General features: G+C 43.2%; 1 protein-coding gene across 1 annotated transcript in view; it reads left to right on the forward strand.

Annotated features, from left to right (window-relative positions):
• chd9 (chromodomain helicase DNA binding protein 9) overlaps nt 1-17,414 on the forward strand; it is a gene marked incomplete at its 5' end in the record, with an annotated part of 61,119 nt that overhangs the window by 3,037 nt on the left and 40,668 nt on the right. The window contains one exon of the mRNA XM_079216378.1: nt 14,842-15,248. Within this exon, the coding sequence (XP_079072504.1) occupies nt 14,842-15,248 (407 nt within the window). The remainder of the gene's footprint in view (nt 1-14,841; nt 15,249-17,414) is intronic.

The following is a 17,414-nucleotide window of genomic DNA, read 5'->3' on the forward strand; positions in this document are numbered from 1 at the left end:
AGACCCATTATGCACCCCCAGACTTCTGAAACCAAACCTATGCCCATGAGCCAAAACAGGACCTGTGTGTTGAGTACTGCCTCTGCTATCCCCCAACAGGCAGCAGGTGACAACAAAACGGGTGGCCTGTGTGAGGGAGCCCTGGTTAGGCAGACCATTTGCCCATCTGCAAAGGTCCTTGATTGAAATGAGGCCATGAGCCACAGCCACACGAATGAGCCTCTCCCCGTCTGTGTCAACATCCAGCCCCGTGTTGATGCTTACAGGCTGACTGTGCTATTCATGTGCACTGATGTGTGAAGAGCCTGCTGATGGTGTGTTTGCTGAACAGGCAAGGCATCAGGGGCTAGCTGCCCACTCTTCACTCCCCCGCAGTGAATGGGGCTAATTAGGATTTCCAATGGTTGTAATGGTCAGCTGCAGCTGTGATTAGCACCTGGGATTCAAGATTGTTGTCCCAGGTTGCCAAATTCTAAAGTTAAATTGAGTTTGCTTTAGGCCCTGTTGCAATGGATCTAAATTTAAATGAACAGATGTGTCGAACTCTAGCCTGTCCCACGAAGCATTTCAACAACTTTTATGGACTGCAAGGGGCTTTGCCTGAGGAGGTGTATCTCAAGCTTCAGCCTCGGTTATACTTCCAAATAGATGCGTACACGGACAGCTGCGGACCCCACGAATGCGTAGTAGTTCTGTTCATACTGTTCACTTGAAGGACGCGTTCCACACACATTCACTTGTAGCGTCGTGGTCCTGCGATCTTGTTTGCCCGGTCTTACCAAATTAGCAGTATGCAGACATCTGCAGACGGCCTACACACGGACCCCAGCCGCCCCTTGCAGATGCGTAGAGTATAATTTCTACTTTCCAGGCATCATCACTTTAATGAGACGCTTCTGTATAGTTGTGTGTCGGAAGTCTTCATGCTTTAGGTAGTCAGGACCTCAAGACTGCAGTCTGTGAGCTCTCCGTCAGTGTGTATTGTTGTGAGACGTAATATGTGTAGGTTGAAATAGACCATTATGGGCAAATCAGTGAGTGGGACTGCTTATTGGCAGTATTGGATTAACAGGGTTTTCAATTGATCAAGTATCTTCTTGATTAATCTAGTCACTGGATTAATGCATGACATACTTATTTTTGGTTGCAACTGTTTTTTTTCCCCATTACTACCCAGTTTAAGACCAGTGGCTGGATCATCTAATTTAAAATCATGTTCTTGTGCTTGGCTCAAGAGGCACTACGTGGACATCTCCCCATGCTCACAATGTTCCCAGAGTGCAGGAAAATAACAATGTGCATGCCAAAAGCCTTTGGCAATAAAAACAGATGACACCAATTTGATGCCATTTGGTGCTGATTGCCTGTTGCCCCACTGCAATTTCATTGGCTATTTGCCATGAACTGATGGCTCATAATTGGCAGAAATTCTTTTTTTTTAAAGAAAATATCAACTGTTGTCATTAGCACAAATTTGAAAGCCTGTGTTTTATAGAAAAACTTGATTAAACACCATGGTAAATATTGACTATAAACCCCAAAAAAATAATATTTCAGATTTTTAACATGAGTGGTCTTCCAGTACTAACACTAGTTAATTAATGATGTGCTAACGTACTCTGCCAGTCCCACAGGTTTTTAGATAAACACGTGACGTTTTCGTAATGCATATAAGTATAAGTATGTATATGTGTGTGTGTATGTATATATGTATATGTGTGTGTGTATGTATGTATATATATATATATATATATACATACATACATACATACATACATACATACATACATACATACACTTTCCATATCAGCCCACCCTAATATTCAAGGATACACTGGTAAAACGTTGCAAAGGACAGTAGACTGAAAATTGTTGGCGCTTGGTCATGGTCTTAAATTGTTTGATTTTGTCTAATTTGTGCATTTCCTAGGAATTTTAAACTTTGGGATTGTGAGCAAGAATACAAAATAAGGAAGACACATATCATAGAAAATGAACCACAACAGAATGTCCAATGTGTCTTCATTTTGATTTGATCAAGCTATATATGGGTACAAATTAAAATAATCCCCAAAGGCAAACAATAAACTGGTTTTGGAGATTTATGGGGCAACGGCAGCACATTTAAATCACCCCTTCCAGGCGTACTCCAACTGAAAGAGGATGTTATCCAATCTGTTATCAGTCATGCTTTTTGGTACCCAAGGAGCCATCATTTTAATTTTAAACTGACATTTCTTGTGCCTACAAGAAACCAGGTTCTTGGGAGACATAAATTACTGGTTACTCTAAAATCAGTTTAATATGCAGCTGGCCTACAGTTACATTTATTGGCAATTGAAGAAAAATTATATTGGCATATTTGATAACTTTGATGATATGATGCAGCAGATAATAATAAAAACAGAATAGACTTAATTATTCAGTTTTTCTCGAGCAGAGCCAGTTGTTTCCTATGTGATAACACCACATACGTAGGTAGATTTGTACCCCCTATTCTCTTTTCATGATACATGTACTCCGAATGATTGGCTTTGCAATTTTTAGTCCTGCTATTACACACTTGTAATTGTTAATCACACCCAAGGCTTCCAATATGGGGGTACAAAGGGCTCCCTTGCTCAACAGAAAATAAACTGAGATGGAAGTGGATACTGATGGCCTGGGCCGCTGTAGCTGCTACAGGCCCCCGACGGTGACACTGAGCAGGTGCCTTCTCCCTGCCTGCCTGTATTGCTGATGTAGATTTATTATCTGACTGGGTATCGCTGCTCACCCCAGTCTACCCTGCCTTGGTCCCTAAGCTGTATCGCGAGTAAGCAGCACATTCAGATATGTGTGCGCTTGTGATTAGGGTTAGCCTGTTTAAGTGTGCAATGCTAGCTTTGTTGCTTCCCGACAGCTCTGAGGTTTATATAACTCCTAGCCAACCAGACTGGAGAGGCAATGCCATAATCAGCCCTGTGACTTGACACCAGCCCTCACCCCACATTCGCCACACATGCACATTTTTCACACTTGTGCGCGCACACACACGCACCACTGGGAAACCTGCTGCTTCTATGGCCACATGGTGATAGGCTGTGTCATTCACACACTTTCCCCGATCACCTCCCCCAACATCCATCTATACAGAACTCCCCCTCTCTCGGACTCTCTCTCTCTGTCTGTCTATGTCTCTCTCTCTTATTCGCTTGCTCACTCCCACACCAGCATCCGGCCTCATCAGCCTGTCTGTTTGGAGGCCTGCCAAATAAGGGCGGGGGATAACTAGGGGTCAGAGGTAAAGAGGAAGTCAGGCGGTCTTTGCTGCAGGCGGAAAGGGAGGGCTCAGTGGGGGAGGAGCTGGGAGAAGAGGGGGAGGAGGGAGTTGTACTTGGATTGAGTGTGTCAGCAGCATGTGGGAACATTGCCAGTCCAAACTGTCAGTAGGTCTGAATTTAAAGTATGCTCTTTTATTCTGCTTTTCTATCCTTCTTTTCTTTCTCTTGGGATTAAATGGCTTTGAATATTTTTCTGGGGTGAAGGGTGGGTGAGCTATTGCTCAGTCAAATTTATTTTTCTTTTTTTGACTAAAATGCAAGGCTTTTTTTGTTGTGACAAGAGACAACCTCCTCAAACTCATGTTAACCTTTGACTAGCAGAGAGGGGGAAGCTGGGTGGTGAGACTACCACAGTGTCTCTAGGAATAAAAACAGCGAGGCAGCATGGAAATCAATAGCAATTTAACCTCAGTGCAATGTTCAACAGAGGAAATTAGAAAACACATGAAGGGGTAATGACCCCTTTGCCCTTGTGTTTACAACTGACATAGTGGTTGTCGTCTTGTGAGGAAATAATGATGTAAAAAATTAAGAAGAAAAAGTAGAGCTTGAATAAAGCTAGCTCAAGTGGAGCTAGTTGGAGTTAGTGGCCTGCAATAAGTTTGTCCTGCTGTTCCACTTGATACGTGGTTTTCTTTAACACAATTTGACTTACAGAACCTAACGTCGGTCACATTGTCCACCGAGACGTCAGTTGGCTTACTGGTTACTGATTTGTAAGTTAAGCAAACAGGTTTGTGTCAGGAAGTAATTTGCTAGTTGCCATGGCTTGCCTGTGTTGCAAGTCCAGGCTTTTGTTTCTATTTTACAACATACTGAAAGAAAGTTCACTGTTGAAACTGGTCATAATCTCTCATCACTCGCTGGGTTGTGAGTCAAGCTACAGTATCGTCATACAGGCTCTCAAAGGTAAATTTATACAAACACAGATGCAAAAATGATAATGGTTGTAGAGGTCCACCTGGTCAAAAGCAGCTTGTTATTGACATAATTTCTTGAATGTTTCAGTTTGCCGGTTTCATCAAGTGTCATATTCATCTTTCTTCTTGATTTACAGCACCTTGCTAAACAATGTTTTTAATCAAGAGAAATAAATAAGCGTTATACAGCAGTCATTTGAGTGTACAGTCCATGTTGGTATTCATCATGTTACTGAGCAGCTTTTCTTGGCTTAGTGGAGAAAAGGTTGCTAGACTCCTACCCAGCATTATTGTTCCCCATCCACCAACACTAGTGTGTTCCTGCTCCCTTGATGCAACATTGTATTGAGCAAGCATGTCTGTAGTTCGTATTGCCTCCACTTTGCTAAGTGGAAAATAAAAGATTTGGATGACTTTCTTTTTTTTGTAATGTCAATTTCATAGTTATTTTACATTGTACCCTCAGTGATGGAGAACTTGTATTAGGTTTCCAAATTGAATGACAGATTTGTATTATTTCTCATCCTTTTTCAACATCTTTTGTAAATTTAGAGGTGATCCTACTCAGTATATTTGAATGCCTTTTTTGGTGGTAGAAAGCTGGTGTGCCTGCCCTCTTCCATTCTAGTGGAGATTCACTTCTTGGACCCCGCCTCACACTAGGCAGGAGGTAGAAATCAAAGCAGGGGGAGAAGAAAAAAAATCCTGACTTCATCATAACCTGAAGGCTGCAGGTGGAATGCTTACCTGCTCTGTCCGTTTTGTGTGTGTGTGTGTGTGTGTGTGTGTGTGTGTGTGTGTGTGTGTGTGTGTGTGTGTGTGTGTGTGTGTGTGTGTGTTCCTTTTTGCGCAGGCAGTGGCCCTGCTCTCCCTTTGCACTGCTTCAATAATGAAGGAGTTGTAAAGGTCTCTTGGATCTCTCTCCTCTCTCTCCAAATATATATATCCTAAGGAACCTCCTCTCTGCTCCCCACGTTCCCTTTAATGAATGGCATCATCCGGCTTGCTTGTTTTGCACAGTTCAGCTTTACTTCACTGCCTGGTGTCTTACCTGCTGTGCTGTCTCTGATTCAGAGAACACCATGCCATTATTCAGAACAACTACAGTTAAAAAAACAGCCCGAAAGAAGACCCTTCCTAATTGAGTTGGTGACTCATCATGTAAAGTACCCAAAAGTCATGAAGTGTTCAATATGCAAAATACATTTAATTCCTCTGGGGTAGATGAATCATGTAGCATCTTCAAAATTGTCACTACTTTGGAGGGAACCTGTGCCACAACAGTTAATTAGTTTAGATTTCTGAATGAGGAGACCCCATATGTAAATACACATACAACATCAATCTTATTTCCACAAGGTTGAGCATTGTTCTACTGGCTATGATAACATTGTTTGTGGCAAAGTAATTGCTGAGCTCTAGGAAGCAAGCGCCATTCATCAATTTACAGGCCTGATTTCCTGATTCAACTTTGACCTGCCGTGTGTGCTGTATTGTTTTCTCTTGACAGTTTTCTTTTTACACTGAGGGACTATTGCTGACATTAAGGGTGCACGCACTTTTGGTTTTACCTTTTTTATACCAGGTGGTTTAGATCGTCAAGCTGAAGACGACTGAGAGACGGTACTCGGGAGTCTGCTAGCTTGCTGCTCTTGCCACCGATATTGTATGGTTTGATTGAACTATGTCGGGCTGAAAGAAATGTGTATGCAAAATGAAATTCAACCATGGTGTAAAGAAAAGTCTCATTTTTGTAAATTTAAAACACAGTTGTAATGCGCTGCAAAATGATTTATCTTTTGTTTTTGTATAGTCGAGGTGGGTCACACAGGTACTGGCATTAAAAGGTTGCAGATGTTTATATTATAGACTGTTGTAGTCGTAGCCGTACAGAATTATCTGACTTTTTATATTAATTCTTGAAACCGTAGCCATATGCAGTGGCAGTAGAAATTTGAGGATTTGATACATTGAGACTGATGCAGAATCATTGTGCTTTCGAATCGTTGACAGGAGAGGCCAGTGAAGATTCCCACTTCTAGTGTGATCGCTACACAGGTTACATTGCCGCAACGACTTCTAAAAAGTGTACTCATGCTTTATTTAACACAAAAGAGACTTGCATTTAGTTTGGTGACCTAGGTTTGAACATGAAAGGATCCACAATGGCACTGCTGGCATTCGGGAGTCTGCTACTAATTGTGACTGGTGTCCCTCGGTGGATGGAAGGCTTCCTGCTTTCACTTTGGCTCATGCTCGGTGGCGTGTGACCACAGTGCTATTATCCCTTAAAATATCATTTTGTATCTTGCTGAGCAACTGCCCACTGAGCTCACACTTCGAGATACAAGAAGGGCAGATGCCCTAGTTAGAATCAGTGCCTGCTCTCCTCAGTCATTGAGCCTGATGACAGTCAGGCCTTGGCTATACTCTGTATTCTGCATTACCCTCAAACGCAAGTCAAAGCTGTTTTTTTACAGGGGGTTAGTAAGAAATGACCATCACCAAGAAACCAAACTAAGCCAAGACACAAACAGTGGCTGGGCTACATCAATATTGATCACAACTGTTTTCAAACTATGTATTTTTCTGATGCGGAAAAAACATTCTGGTATTTTCACTAGACTGATTCGGATATGGCAGGCACTGAGAGGTGATGGCAGGTGTCTTCTCTCTTTGCCATGCACTCCTAAACCTTCTCCTTACAGTCCCCTCCTAGTGTTCACTTCTGTCCTAGCAAGACAACTCAGTACAGCCTGCTGCACTTTCATACTTCACATGGATCCGTCTGTGCTCATAGACGTTTGTATTAGCTATCTAGGAATGGCTGTCTGTGCTTAACTTGATTAAATAAGGGAGTCAATTAGTGGACGGCATAATAGTGAGCTAATTGGTTGTCTTTGTTAAAGCTTGTTGGATTGAAGTTGATTGGGAGTGGTGAGATGCCGCTGGATCGCTTGGTTAATTGTATCCAGTGCACTAATTGCTTTATTTGCAGAGAATTAACTTGTTTTTTGTGTGTATGTGTGTGCCGAGGGAAGTAAACGGGGTATTTTGTCTAGGTACAAAATGCTGCCTCGGACCATGATCACAAAGATGCTTCTAATTTATCAACAGGCTTTGGCATGTAGTTGACGGGTAAGGGATTGGACATTCCTTTATTCTGAAGACGTTGAGGTGGACCAAAGGTCCACAAGAGATCAAAAGATCACAAAGATCATGGTCCTTTGAGCTTTACGCGTGTTTGCTATAAATATCTCAGACAGACGCACACTGCTAGCAGTGTTGTATCCTCTGAGGTTATTGCAGTCATCAGACTTGAGCTTTGCTTGCTTCTTCTTTTTAAATGTTGGGCTTATTGCATGGTTAACCCTGAGGATGCTGAAATTGCAATGTATAATACTGTATGTATATTTTAAGTAGAAATAGGCTGACAATTCCTATACGATGTCACCGATAGGTGACATATTATTGTCAGTGTTGAAAAGGGTGAATAATTTTTATAGTTGTCGCTTTTACACTCAAGTTTATTTCTTTGAATTGTCTTATTATTTTTTTGCAAGAAGCCTGCTTAAAACTGAATTTCGAAGTTTAAATTGAGCTTGTTTAGTTTGCGATCAATAATACATTTTAATTGGTTTTTGTAGCCAAGAAAGTAGACAACAGCATCACTGGCATGTGTTCATCAGTACAGTCTGTGTAGAAAGGTGAATGAGGTACTTGTTGCAAAGCTTTGTTGCTGTATGAATCTGATGCGAACCTTAAAAAAAATACACAACCTCAGGTAGCTGAGGAAAAATAATTACGTTGTTTTCTTATAATGATACTGTGACTGAAGTTGTAGTTTTGCGAGTTTATACATTCTCGTTTCTCTCTGGCCATTTCTTCTATCTGGCTCGTCAGACTTTCTGGTCACAAGTGGAGCAAACCAGACTGTAGTAATAATGCTCTGTTAGACTTTCAGCAGAGGGCACAATGCTCGGCCCAGCTACTGTTGCCCTTGAATAAAGGATCATTAATGCATGGTGCTGTATTTAATTGGTTGAGGAAGCAGTGCTGTGCATCATGTCTCCTTTCATTTATCAGCCCTGCCGCTGTCTCACACTTGAGCGTAACTGCAAACTGGCCTGTAGCCGTATGCCTAATTAGCAGGGCCTGATCTCTTTGCACCTAGACAGCAGTGCCAACTATTTATCATTAACAAAGCCGTAGATATGAGATCTGGTGATGGGTGAGACGAGGCGAGGCATTCTTAGTAAACAGGCAACAGCACCGAGAAATATGTTCAAGGAAAGGTGGAAGGTGAGGCAATCAGGCGTTGTTTATTTATGTTACCTATGGTATTTTGTGAAGGTGTAGGAGAGGGCATTGATTTTTAACACCTGCGTAGCATTCACTAATTAACAGCTGATTAGCTAAATCTTTCTTTTCTTCTGTAAAACTGTGCATGAATGCTGCATTCTGGAAGATAAACGTGTGTGTATGTATATGTGTGTGTGTGTGTGTGTATATGTGTATATATATATATATATATATATATATATATATATATACATACATACATACATACATACATACATACATACATACATACATACACACTCACACTCACCTTTCAGAAGTCTGCACTCGTTTGTCATGAAGATTGATCAAAATGGCTCCCAGAATGCAGCATTGCACGATCTTACAGGTAAGACGAAACGCTAATCAGCTGTTACTTTGTGAATGCCACGCTGTGCTGCAGTGGACTCAAGTGCTGGATGTCAAACCACCACAAATCCGTTCTGAACCTGTGACAAACGCTGGTTGCTGTCTGATGGATGCGAGAGATCCAATCAATAGTGCGTCACTATTGGGTTGGCAAGGGCTATTTTTATTGTTGCTTTAATTGGATCAATCAATTTTTTTTTTTTGTGGATGATGGAAAAGGTCTTGGCTCAACATTTTTGTGGATGTGATTGCTTGCTCAAGGACACTACGGCAGGATCAGCATTATGTAGCCCAAACTAAGTTGTGTTTCCAAACTCCTTAATTGCCCATGTTTAAAACGGAAATAAACAATAACCAGACATGGGAATTGTTTTCAGCAGAATAAGTGCATAATGGATCTGTGTGTGTGGACGATGACGCACCAGTGGGTCCTAGCCATGTTGTCATTTTCAGTTCATTGCAAGCTCTGAGCCCTTATTTTCCTAATGGTGAGTAAGGTTAGTGGAGACTCTCACGGTGGCACAGGCAAGAAATGAGTGCCATGGTGCACTAATACAGACTCTTTGATGAGGAAGTAATGGAGTGTTCAGACACCTGTGCCTCTGTACACACACACACACACACACACACACACACACACACACACACACACACACACACACACACACACACACACACACACACACACACACACACTTTTTTTCTCCACTTGCTTCCTTTCACCAGCTTTGCGGCTCCCCTTCCTCTACTCCCCTCCTCCTCCCTCCCTCATCTGTACTAAAGGAAGCCACTCCCCCACAGAGCTGCCAGCCTCGTTTGCATATTAACTGTTTAGTGGCCAAAGACCAGTGGCTTCACCTTTTTCAGTTAAGGAAAATTGCTTTGTAATCACGAACCCTATTTCTGTGTTTTGTGACTCCGACTCCTTCATCTCTTGTTTTTAGTCTGTGAGCTTTTGCAGGGATTTGATGTTCATTTAAGCGTACCGGTAGCTAAGTTTTCCACCTTTACAGTGGTAAGGACATTCTGCTTCGTTGGAAGTGCCAGAGGTTGTGTAATTACGTAGAAATTGCACTCTTGCAGGACAACGTTTTGTTGTCTGTCTGTGACTGTTTAGAGAGCTTTTTATTTTATTTTTTCCATTTGTGCTTACTGGTATTTGAGTTGACACCCATTGCATTGTTTAAAGTGTTTGTACTCTAAGCTAACCCCATGTGCTGTACCCTGGTGGCCATTATCTGACAGTGGATTTGTTTAGCTCGGATATGACACTGTTGCTCAGCTTCCAGTGAGTACATGGTCTGCTTTAAAGTCCAAACTCCAAGGCCCGGCATGCCAGCTGGATTTGATGCCTGCTGCTGCAAACACTTGGAAATGACAGCCACTGTTATGTGCACACACAGCAGTCGGCTCTGTCTCTAGAGATATACAACTGTAAAATGTAAACCACAAACCAGAGATGTAGTAAAGGAACATCCACTGCCGTATCAGTGTGGCATCTCACTGGTCTTACAACCTGCCACCCTCTCTACTTATGCATGCATCGACTCACACATACACATTTTGAATAAGGCTGTCCACACCGTTCCAGTTGGTCATTTGCATACAACTTTATTTCGGTTATCAGTTCAACATGCAATGTAAAGCCATATTGTGTTGTAGCAAACAAACGCTTGCCCACATATTTCACACCATACTTGAATACACTCACAACAAAGTAGTGTAGTTTGCTATCAGCTGAGAGGGATCAGAATGCAACAATGTAAGTCATAGGAAAATACAAAATGTTTTTATTGGAAAAGAAAAAAAACATCTAAGTTCCTACCTGGAAGACAGGCTCTTGTCATGTGTATGTATGACAAGATATGTGTTTTTAAGATATTGTGGCAGATTTGACTTGATGTCTTACTGTTTTTATTGTCTTTTGTAGTCAATAGCTACATAACCTGTTGGTTGATTTGTAAATTGTGTTTCAAAGACGTGGTGTCATAAGGCAGACCCCTTTCTAGCTCCAGGTAGGGGGGGGGGGGGGGGGGGCAGCTCACATGTCAATGCGTGCAGCTGCATGAAAAATGAACAGGGTGTTGGCTGGGAAAGTAGCCTGTTCAGCTGATGTGGCACAGTAAATACAGATTTAAAAGCTGACAGGGTATCTGTCAGAAACTCAGGCCTGACCCAGTGGTGCTGTGTGCACTGGACCTGGATTCAGGCCAGCTGTGTGTCTCTGCATAATTCCCAATACCATGTGCCTGCCGGTGCACATGGCCCCTGCATCATGCTGTCAAGAGTCCCCCTGAAAGGCTGGCTTGCTCCTCCTAGATCTGTTCTGGCGCTCAGGAAGAGCTGCATGTCTTGGACACATCCCAGTTTACCCTCTTGAATTTATTTCCCGCAGTGTGACCAGTCCTTGACCTCACCAGTGCTTGAACTCACCACTGGAGGTGCAGTGTAGGCTGCATGTTCCTGGCTTGGTCAGGGAGTCTTAAGTCTGCTTTACACTGTTCATTTCTGAATGGTTGTGTGTGCGCGTGCGGTTTTGCATTAGGAATGCGTTTTCATCCTTTGGGGATTTGTTCATCTCGATTTTTCTGTATGCTTTTCCATAAATAAATCCGCATGTCATTGGCAGTAACCTACATGGGGACAACAACAAAAAGCAACACTGTTGACAATCTGTGGTGTGGTTGAAATCCAGTACTTTGGGGGTTAAGTTGTGAAAGTTAATGTAATAACTGCTAGCACCATCTGCTGGCCTACTTACTTACAAAGAGAGAGAGAGAGAGAGAGAGAGTGAGCGTGTGAGTGCGCGCTAGAGGGAGAGCGAGAGAGAGAGCGAAAAACGAGTCTGGGGTTTTAACGACATCTCTAATATTCATGCTGATGCATTTTGCTGCTTTGTGCTTTCATTTTCCGCCGCTCTTCCTGCCAGAGTCTCGAGCCCACCATACACGCCTCTGGGAAAACGAGGAAAAAGACAAATGGGGGGGGGAGAGGAGAAGAAAAAACAACCGGCCAAACAAGCAAGCAAGCGGACACAAAAGCCCTTTTGTGTTTTAATAAAAAGGAATAACCTACCTTATACTGGCTGGTGAAGGACACGGGAGGCGCAAAAAGGGAAACGGCAAAGCGGAAAGAGCGAGAAATAAGAGGGAGAGGACTCAGAGAGCGCGTACGGAAGGCAGGCGGAAAGAGGAATCAATGAGAGGGGAGGAGAGAAGAGTCAGGGGAAGGCAACTCTGACACACGCGCGCACAGACGGAGAGAGAGTAAGGGAGACTTGGGTGCCGGACGACAGCGAAGCAGCACGCAGCAGCAGAATGAGAGCTTCCTGGACTGCCACGCACCTCCTCTACCGCCCACAGCGCTGCTCCCTCATCACCCTGTGAAGAGACAAACGAGGGAGAGAGAGAGGGCTCCCATGCGCTGCTCTTGAGCCCTGCCCGCTGGGGGAGGAGGAGACGAACGGCTCCGGCAGCTTTCGCAACTGCCCGAGGAGAGGAGCTGACCGGGAGGAGGGGGAGGCAAACTAGGAGCGAGGGAGGGGAGGAGGAGGAGGGGGGGGGGGGAGGTGGGGACTCGACAGCTCAAGGAAGAGTGAGAGGAAAAACGACTGTTGAAAGGGGGGAAGAGTGTGTGTCTGTAAGGGGAAACGTGAGCGAACAACGGAGAGAGTAAAAACCCGGCGAAAGGGCAAGGCTTTTGTTAGCCGGTTGGAGAGGGGGAGGAAAGAGGAAGAAAAAAACCCAACCATGTCTACAGTGAAGAGGCCAAGAGGAAGGGTAAGTGAGCTGCTCTGAGAGCTGGGAGGGAGGAGGGACGAGGAGGAGGAGGGGCCGGCAGAAACTGAACAACCTCCTCTGCTACTGGCTCATGCTGCACTGCCGCCATCTTGAACTCATTGCTGCTTTATTTTTCTCCCCTCCATGCTAATTTGCTTAACTGTGCTAGACCTCATCAAGGCACACTATATTTACAGTGTTGTCTGTTTCCCCCACCCCCACTTTCTATTCATTCCCTACGTCGCTCTCCCACCCTCTCTATGCTGCCCTGCGCTGTAGTTTGTGTACAGTATGTGGTGTGTGTGTGTGTGTGTGTGTGTGTGTGTGTGCGTGTGTGTGTGTGTGTGTGTGTGTGTGTGTGTGTGTGTGTGTGTGTGTGTGTGTGTGTGTGTGTGTGTGAGAGAGAGAGTGTGTCCTCCATGAGTTGAACCTGTCACTCACCAGAGAGCACACTACATGTGGAAATGAGGGGGTGAGAGTGAGGGAAGGCTGGTCGGCCCAAATGGAGCTTACTCTACCAATTTTCATGGGCTGTAATGGTCCCCACCGATTTCATGGGACTACGTGCTGCTAGAGAGATTGAAATCACTGCAGTGCTGGCAGGCTGTAATTTCAGTTATTTATAGATGTATTACACAGCTGCAGTGCTCCCAGTTTTGGTGCATTTTTATCTTTTCTCTCTCCCCATCTCTCTCTGAAGCCTGTTTTCTTATATTTTCCTCTTGCCGCTTCTTTCATGTGCCCTCATGTTCTTCCGCTGTTGAGCTTTACTTTCAACCCCTCCCCCTCTTTTTTTTTTTTTTACCATTAACTTGAAATGAGAACATTCCAGCATGATCCAGTGAATTCTTCCTAATAGCCTCAGCAGTGTTGCACACGTGAAAATCATAATGCAGCTTGTGTGTGTGTTTTCTCCCCTTCCTTCCAAATGAAACGCTAGTTATTCAACTCCCTCCCCCCACTTTGTTGGTGAGGTTCAAGCTAATTCTCTTTATTTCGCGAGCAGAAGGAAAAAAAGCTACCCAAGCTGCGCCTGGGCTATGTAGACATACGCACATTTTTAGATTAGGTCATCCATTTATGGGTTTCCTCTCCGCTGGGCTCAAGGCCCACCACAAGGTGCTTGTGTAGGCATAACCACAGTCACACCATCTATTATTCACATATTATCATGTATAAGCCAGGCTGGATAATGTATGTCTGTAAGGATCACTGTAACCTGCCACACCGAGCCAGTGTCTAACCTACCTTTTTGAACCGTATACTCCACCTAAAACAATTTCATTTGTATCGGGCTCTGAGAGTTTTCATGACACGTGTGTTCTCTTACATCTGATAGGAATGAATTCTTGCAGGAGGCACTGGCCCATCTAATGCTGAAGGTGTGTTGCTAGAATTACATAGGAGGCTGAGAGCTGAAGTGAGCATCATGTAGCGTGGGACATGTCCAACACCCCCCCCCCCCCTCCCCCTTCTTCACCCAGCACATGAGATGGGGTCAGCAACAAGCTCTGCTGCCTGAAAGGTTAACGCAGTGTCCAGGAAGTTGTTGTTGTTTTTCTCAATGGGTGATAGTTGCATCACTTTCTTAACAGGTTTGCTTGTATTACTCGCCTATTTGCTGAGCGGTATGACTCTATAATGGCCTCATACATTCGTACATCAACCATAAATAACAACCTCAATATTTATGGCTTTTATTCTAATATCATTGCTTGTATGTTACAAAACATTGTGGCACGTTTACTTTATGGGTCAAGTTTGTTATTTGTGATATTGTGCTGTATGACTTGACTTATGTTTCCTCTATATGTGGAGAAATGCATGATGGTTAAGTGGTTGAAGACTTGCACATGTAGCAGCTGAATCTTTTTTCCTGAGAGAATTTGCTAAACCTTTTGTGCTACATCAGCTTCAGTCAATCAGCCCTGCTTTATAGGTCAGGTGTCAACTTTATAAGTCTTTGTGCCACTTGTTCCTTCTATAGCACATATAGCCCAGCATTTGGGTTGGTGTCATCTACAATAGATGACAATATGCCTGTAATATTTGCCTCAATGATGATTCAAATTCTAAAACCCTTTTTTATTTCTCTCCCTCTTTCCTCAGCCTCGGAAGAACGCTAATGGTCCCGGTAGCCAGGTACGGGTCCTCAGTCCCCCAGTGAAGAGCAGCTCATCGTCCTCCTCCTCTTCCTCATCGTCTTCATCCTCATCCAGCTCCTCATCGGAGAAGAGGACGCCACGGAGGACACTTCAACAGATGGAGGCAGCAACACAGGACAAGCAGGAGAAGGCCAATCGGATAATATCAGAGGCTATTGCTAAGGCCCGGCAGCGTGGGGAAAAGAACATCCCGAGAGTTATGAGTCCTGAGAGTTTCCCCAGCTCTTCGTCGCAGCACAAGCACCGTAACCGGGAGCACAAAGGAAATGGCAAGGCACGGCTGAAAGAGAAGGCCTGTAGGAAGGCCTGTATTGTACCCTCCTCCAAGCCCAATAAGAAGTCAAAGATCGGGTATGTAGTCACAGCCGTTAATACACTGAAGTACGCCTTCACTTGTTAAAAATAATCCTGTCGGTACAGATTTGAGCAGGTCCTACTCAAAGCATTGTAGAATTTTCTTTAACAAAGCCTAAACCACTGGAGCAATTGATGAGCCTGAATGAACAAGTGACACATTCCACAGCATGAATGTAAACACAGACTTGAGGAGACTTTATGCATATTTGACCCAGAAATAGAACTGCACTATTTGTCATAATCAATGAATGTATTGACCCTTTTTTTCCATTCAATTCATTTTTCAATATATTATGGTAAATCATAGTGTGAACAAATGGACAAGATTCAGGTCTACAATTTACAGTGATATTTATATCCTTGTGAATGATATTCATATCCATATGAACGGAGGCAAAAACAGCTATCACATTTTTCTCAACATCAAATATAATTTACCTAGCATACATCTGCTTCTCCACTGCAGACTTTCCCTTCTGTAAGGACATTACGATTCCTTCAGATCCTCTTACCTAGGACACGCTGAATGTTTCGAAGTACTTGCAAGACCAGATTTGCAATGCTAACACACGCGTTTTTAGGCAGATACTCATATTAAACAATGCATACGTTTCACTATGTTTGGATTGATCACCTTTTTTACACCTGCTGCCTGTACTGACATAGCCTATTTTTACTGATTCAACCTGCTTGTGTGCTGCCTGATTTTGCTGGTACATTTGTTTTTCTAGTGTGCATTTTCTGCCTTTTGGTTGCCAAGATGGAAGCTCAAAGTTCAACAGAATTTACTGCACACCATAACAATAAACCAGGCTCAGTCATCAGCATACACATGGGAGGAGCAAACAAAGGCTGCTTCTACATGTGAGACAGTGCTGCCGAGTATTTTCAGGAAAGTAGTGCTGATGTATAGATACCGTGATCTGCCTCCCATCCCCCTGTTTTAACTGCCATAAGCAGTGTGTAGCCATAAGCCACACCCAACACAAGCTATTGAAATATCAGCTGGTGCAGATGTGAGGGGAGGCAAGACGCTGAAGGAAAAGGGGGAATGTTTGGATACAGTAGTCTCAGGTTGTGCTGCTGAAGGTGACTGACAATGGTCAACAATGATATCTGGCTGGCAGCTATGTTGATTAATAATTAGATGAGTTAGGCGGAGGGTGAAAAGCTGTTTCAGACAATGGATTCTGCTGGTTGTGTGTGTGATAATGAGAAAGTTGTAGCAGTACTGATGTTTAAGAAGATAGTTAGATGATGGCGGAATCAGTCATAGTGATACAGTTCCACCATCTTTTCAGCTTCAGTTGGCTGTACATGCCTAGCGTTGCTGACAGTAACTCGGACCTCTTAGCCATTTGGTAAACCAAAGGATTGTTGATCTCGTGGCATCACTGCACACGCTCAGTTTTGATAATAAAATAAAAGCTCTGCTTGATCATTTAAATTAACTTTGAGGCAAAACACTTAGGGGTTCTTAACTCTGCACAGCCAAATATTTTTTTCCCTACCTAACTACCTTGCAGTTATGGAGACTAAGCTTAGCTTTTAAGCAAATGTATCCAAGACTTGGTCCTGAAGGGCAGCCGACAACCGCATTTTGTCATTCAAATGTGTTACCGATAATGGTCTTGGTTGTTGCAAGGAAATGGGCTGTGCAACCCATTTTTATTCAGTGTAACCATACTTGGCCTACATGCAGGAAAAGCATCAGATTAGGGTGCATGCAACATAACCTGCTTATGGAGCCAAATATTGTCTCAACCTCCATATAACATTCGTTACGTCATGCGTTTCAGACATTTTTAAATGTCAAATTCCTATTCTTATTTCTTCTGTTTATTCAGTCTAGTCAGATGACAGACTAGTTTATAATCTTACAGAAACCTTTATTTACGCATGACCTTTTGTACATGTTTGATAGCTTTTGTTTCTGAATTTGTTAAGGTTCTAAGTTTCACAACAGTCAAATGTTTTCTGTCGGTGCTGTTCGTATTATTGCTACAATGCTGCATTTTAATAACCTCTTTTGGGCATAATGCAATTTAAAGGGTGCATTTGAACTTGTGAAACATTTGTCATTCATGCTGTACTTTCAGTGTATGAATTGTTTTATACTCACAGTTCTAGGCACTCCTCTTTGAAACAAATATAGAATAG

Source organism: Taurulus bubalis (genome assembly GCF_910589615.1).
Source record: "Taurulus bubalis genome assembly, chromosome: 4".
Taxonomy (NCBI): Eukaryota; Metazoa; Chordata; class Actinopteri; order Perciformes; family Cottidae; genus Taurulus; species Taurulus bubalis.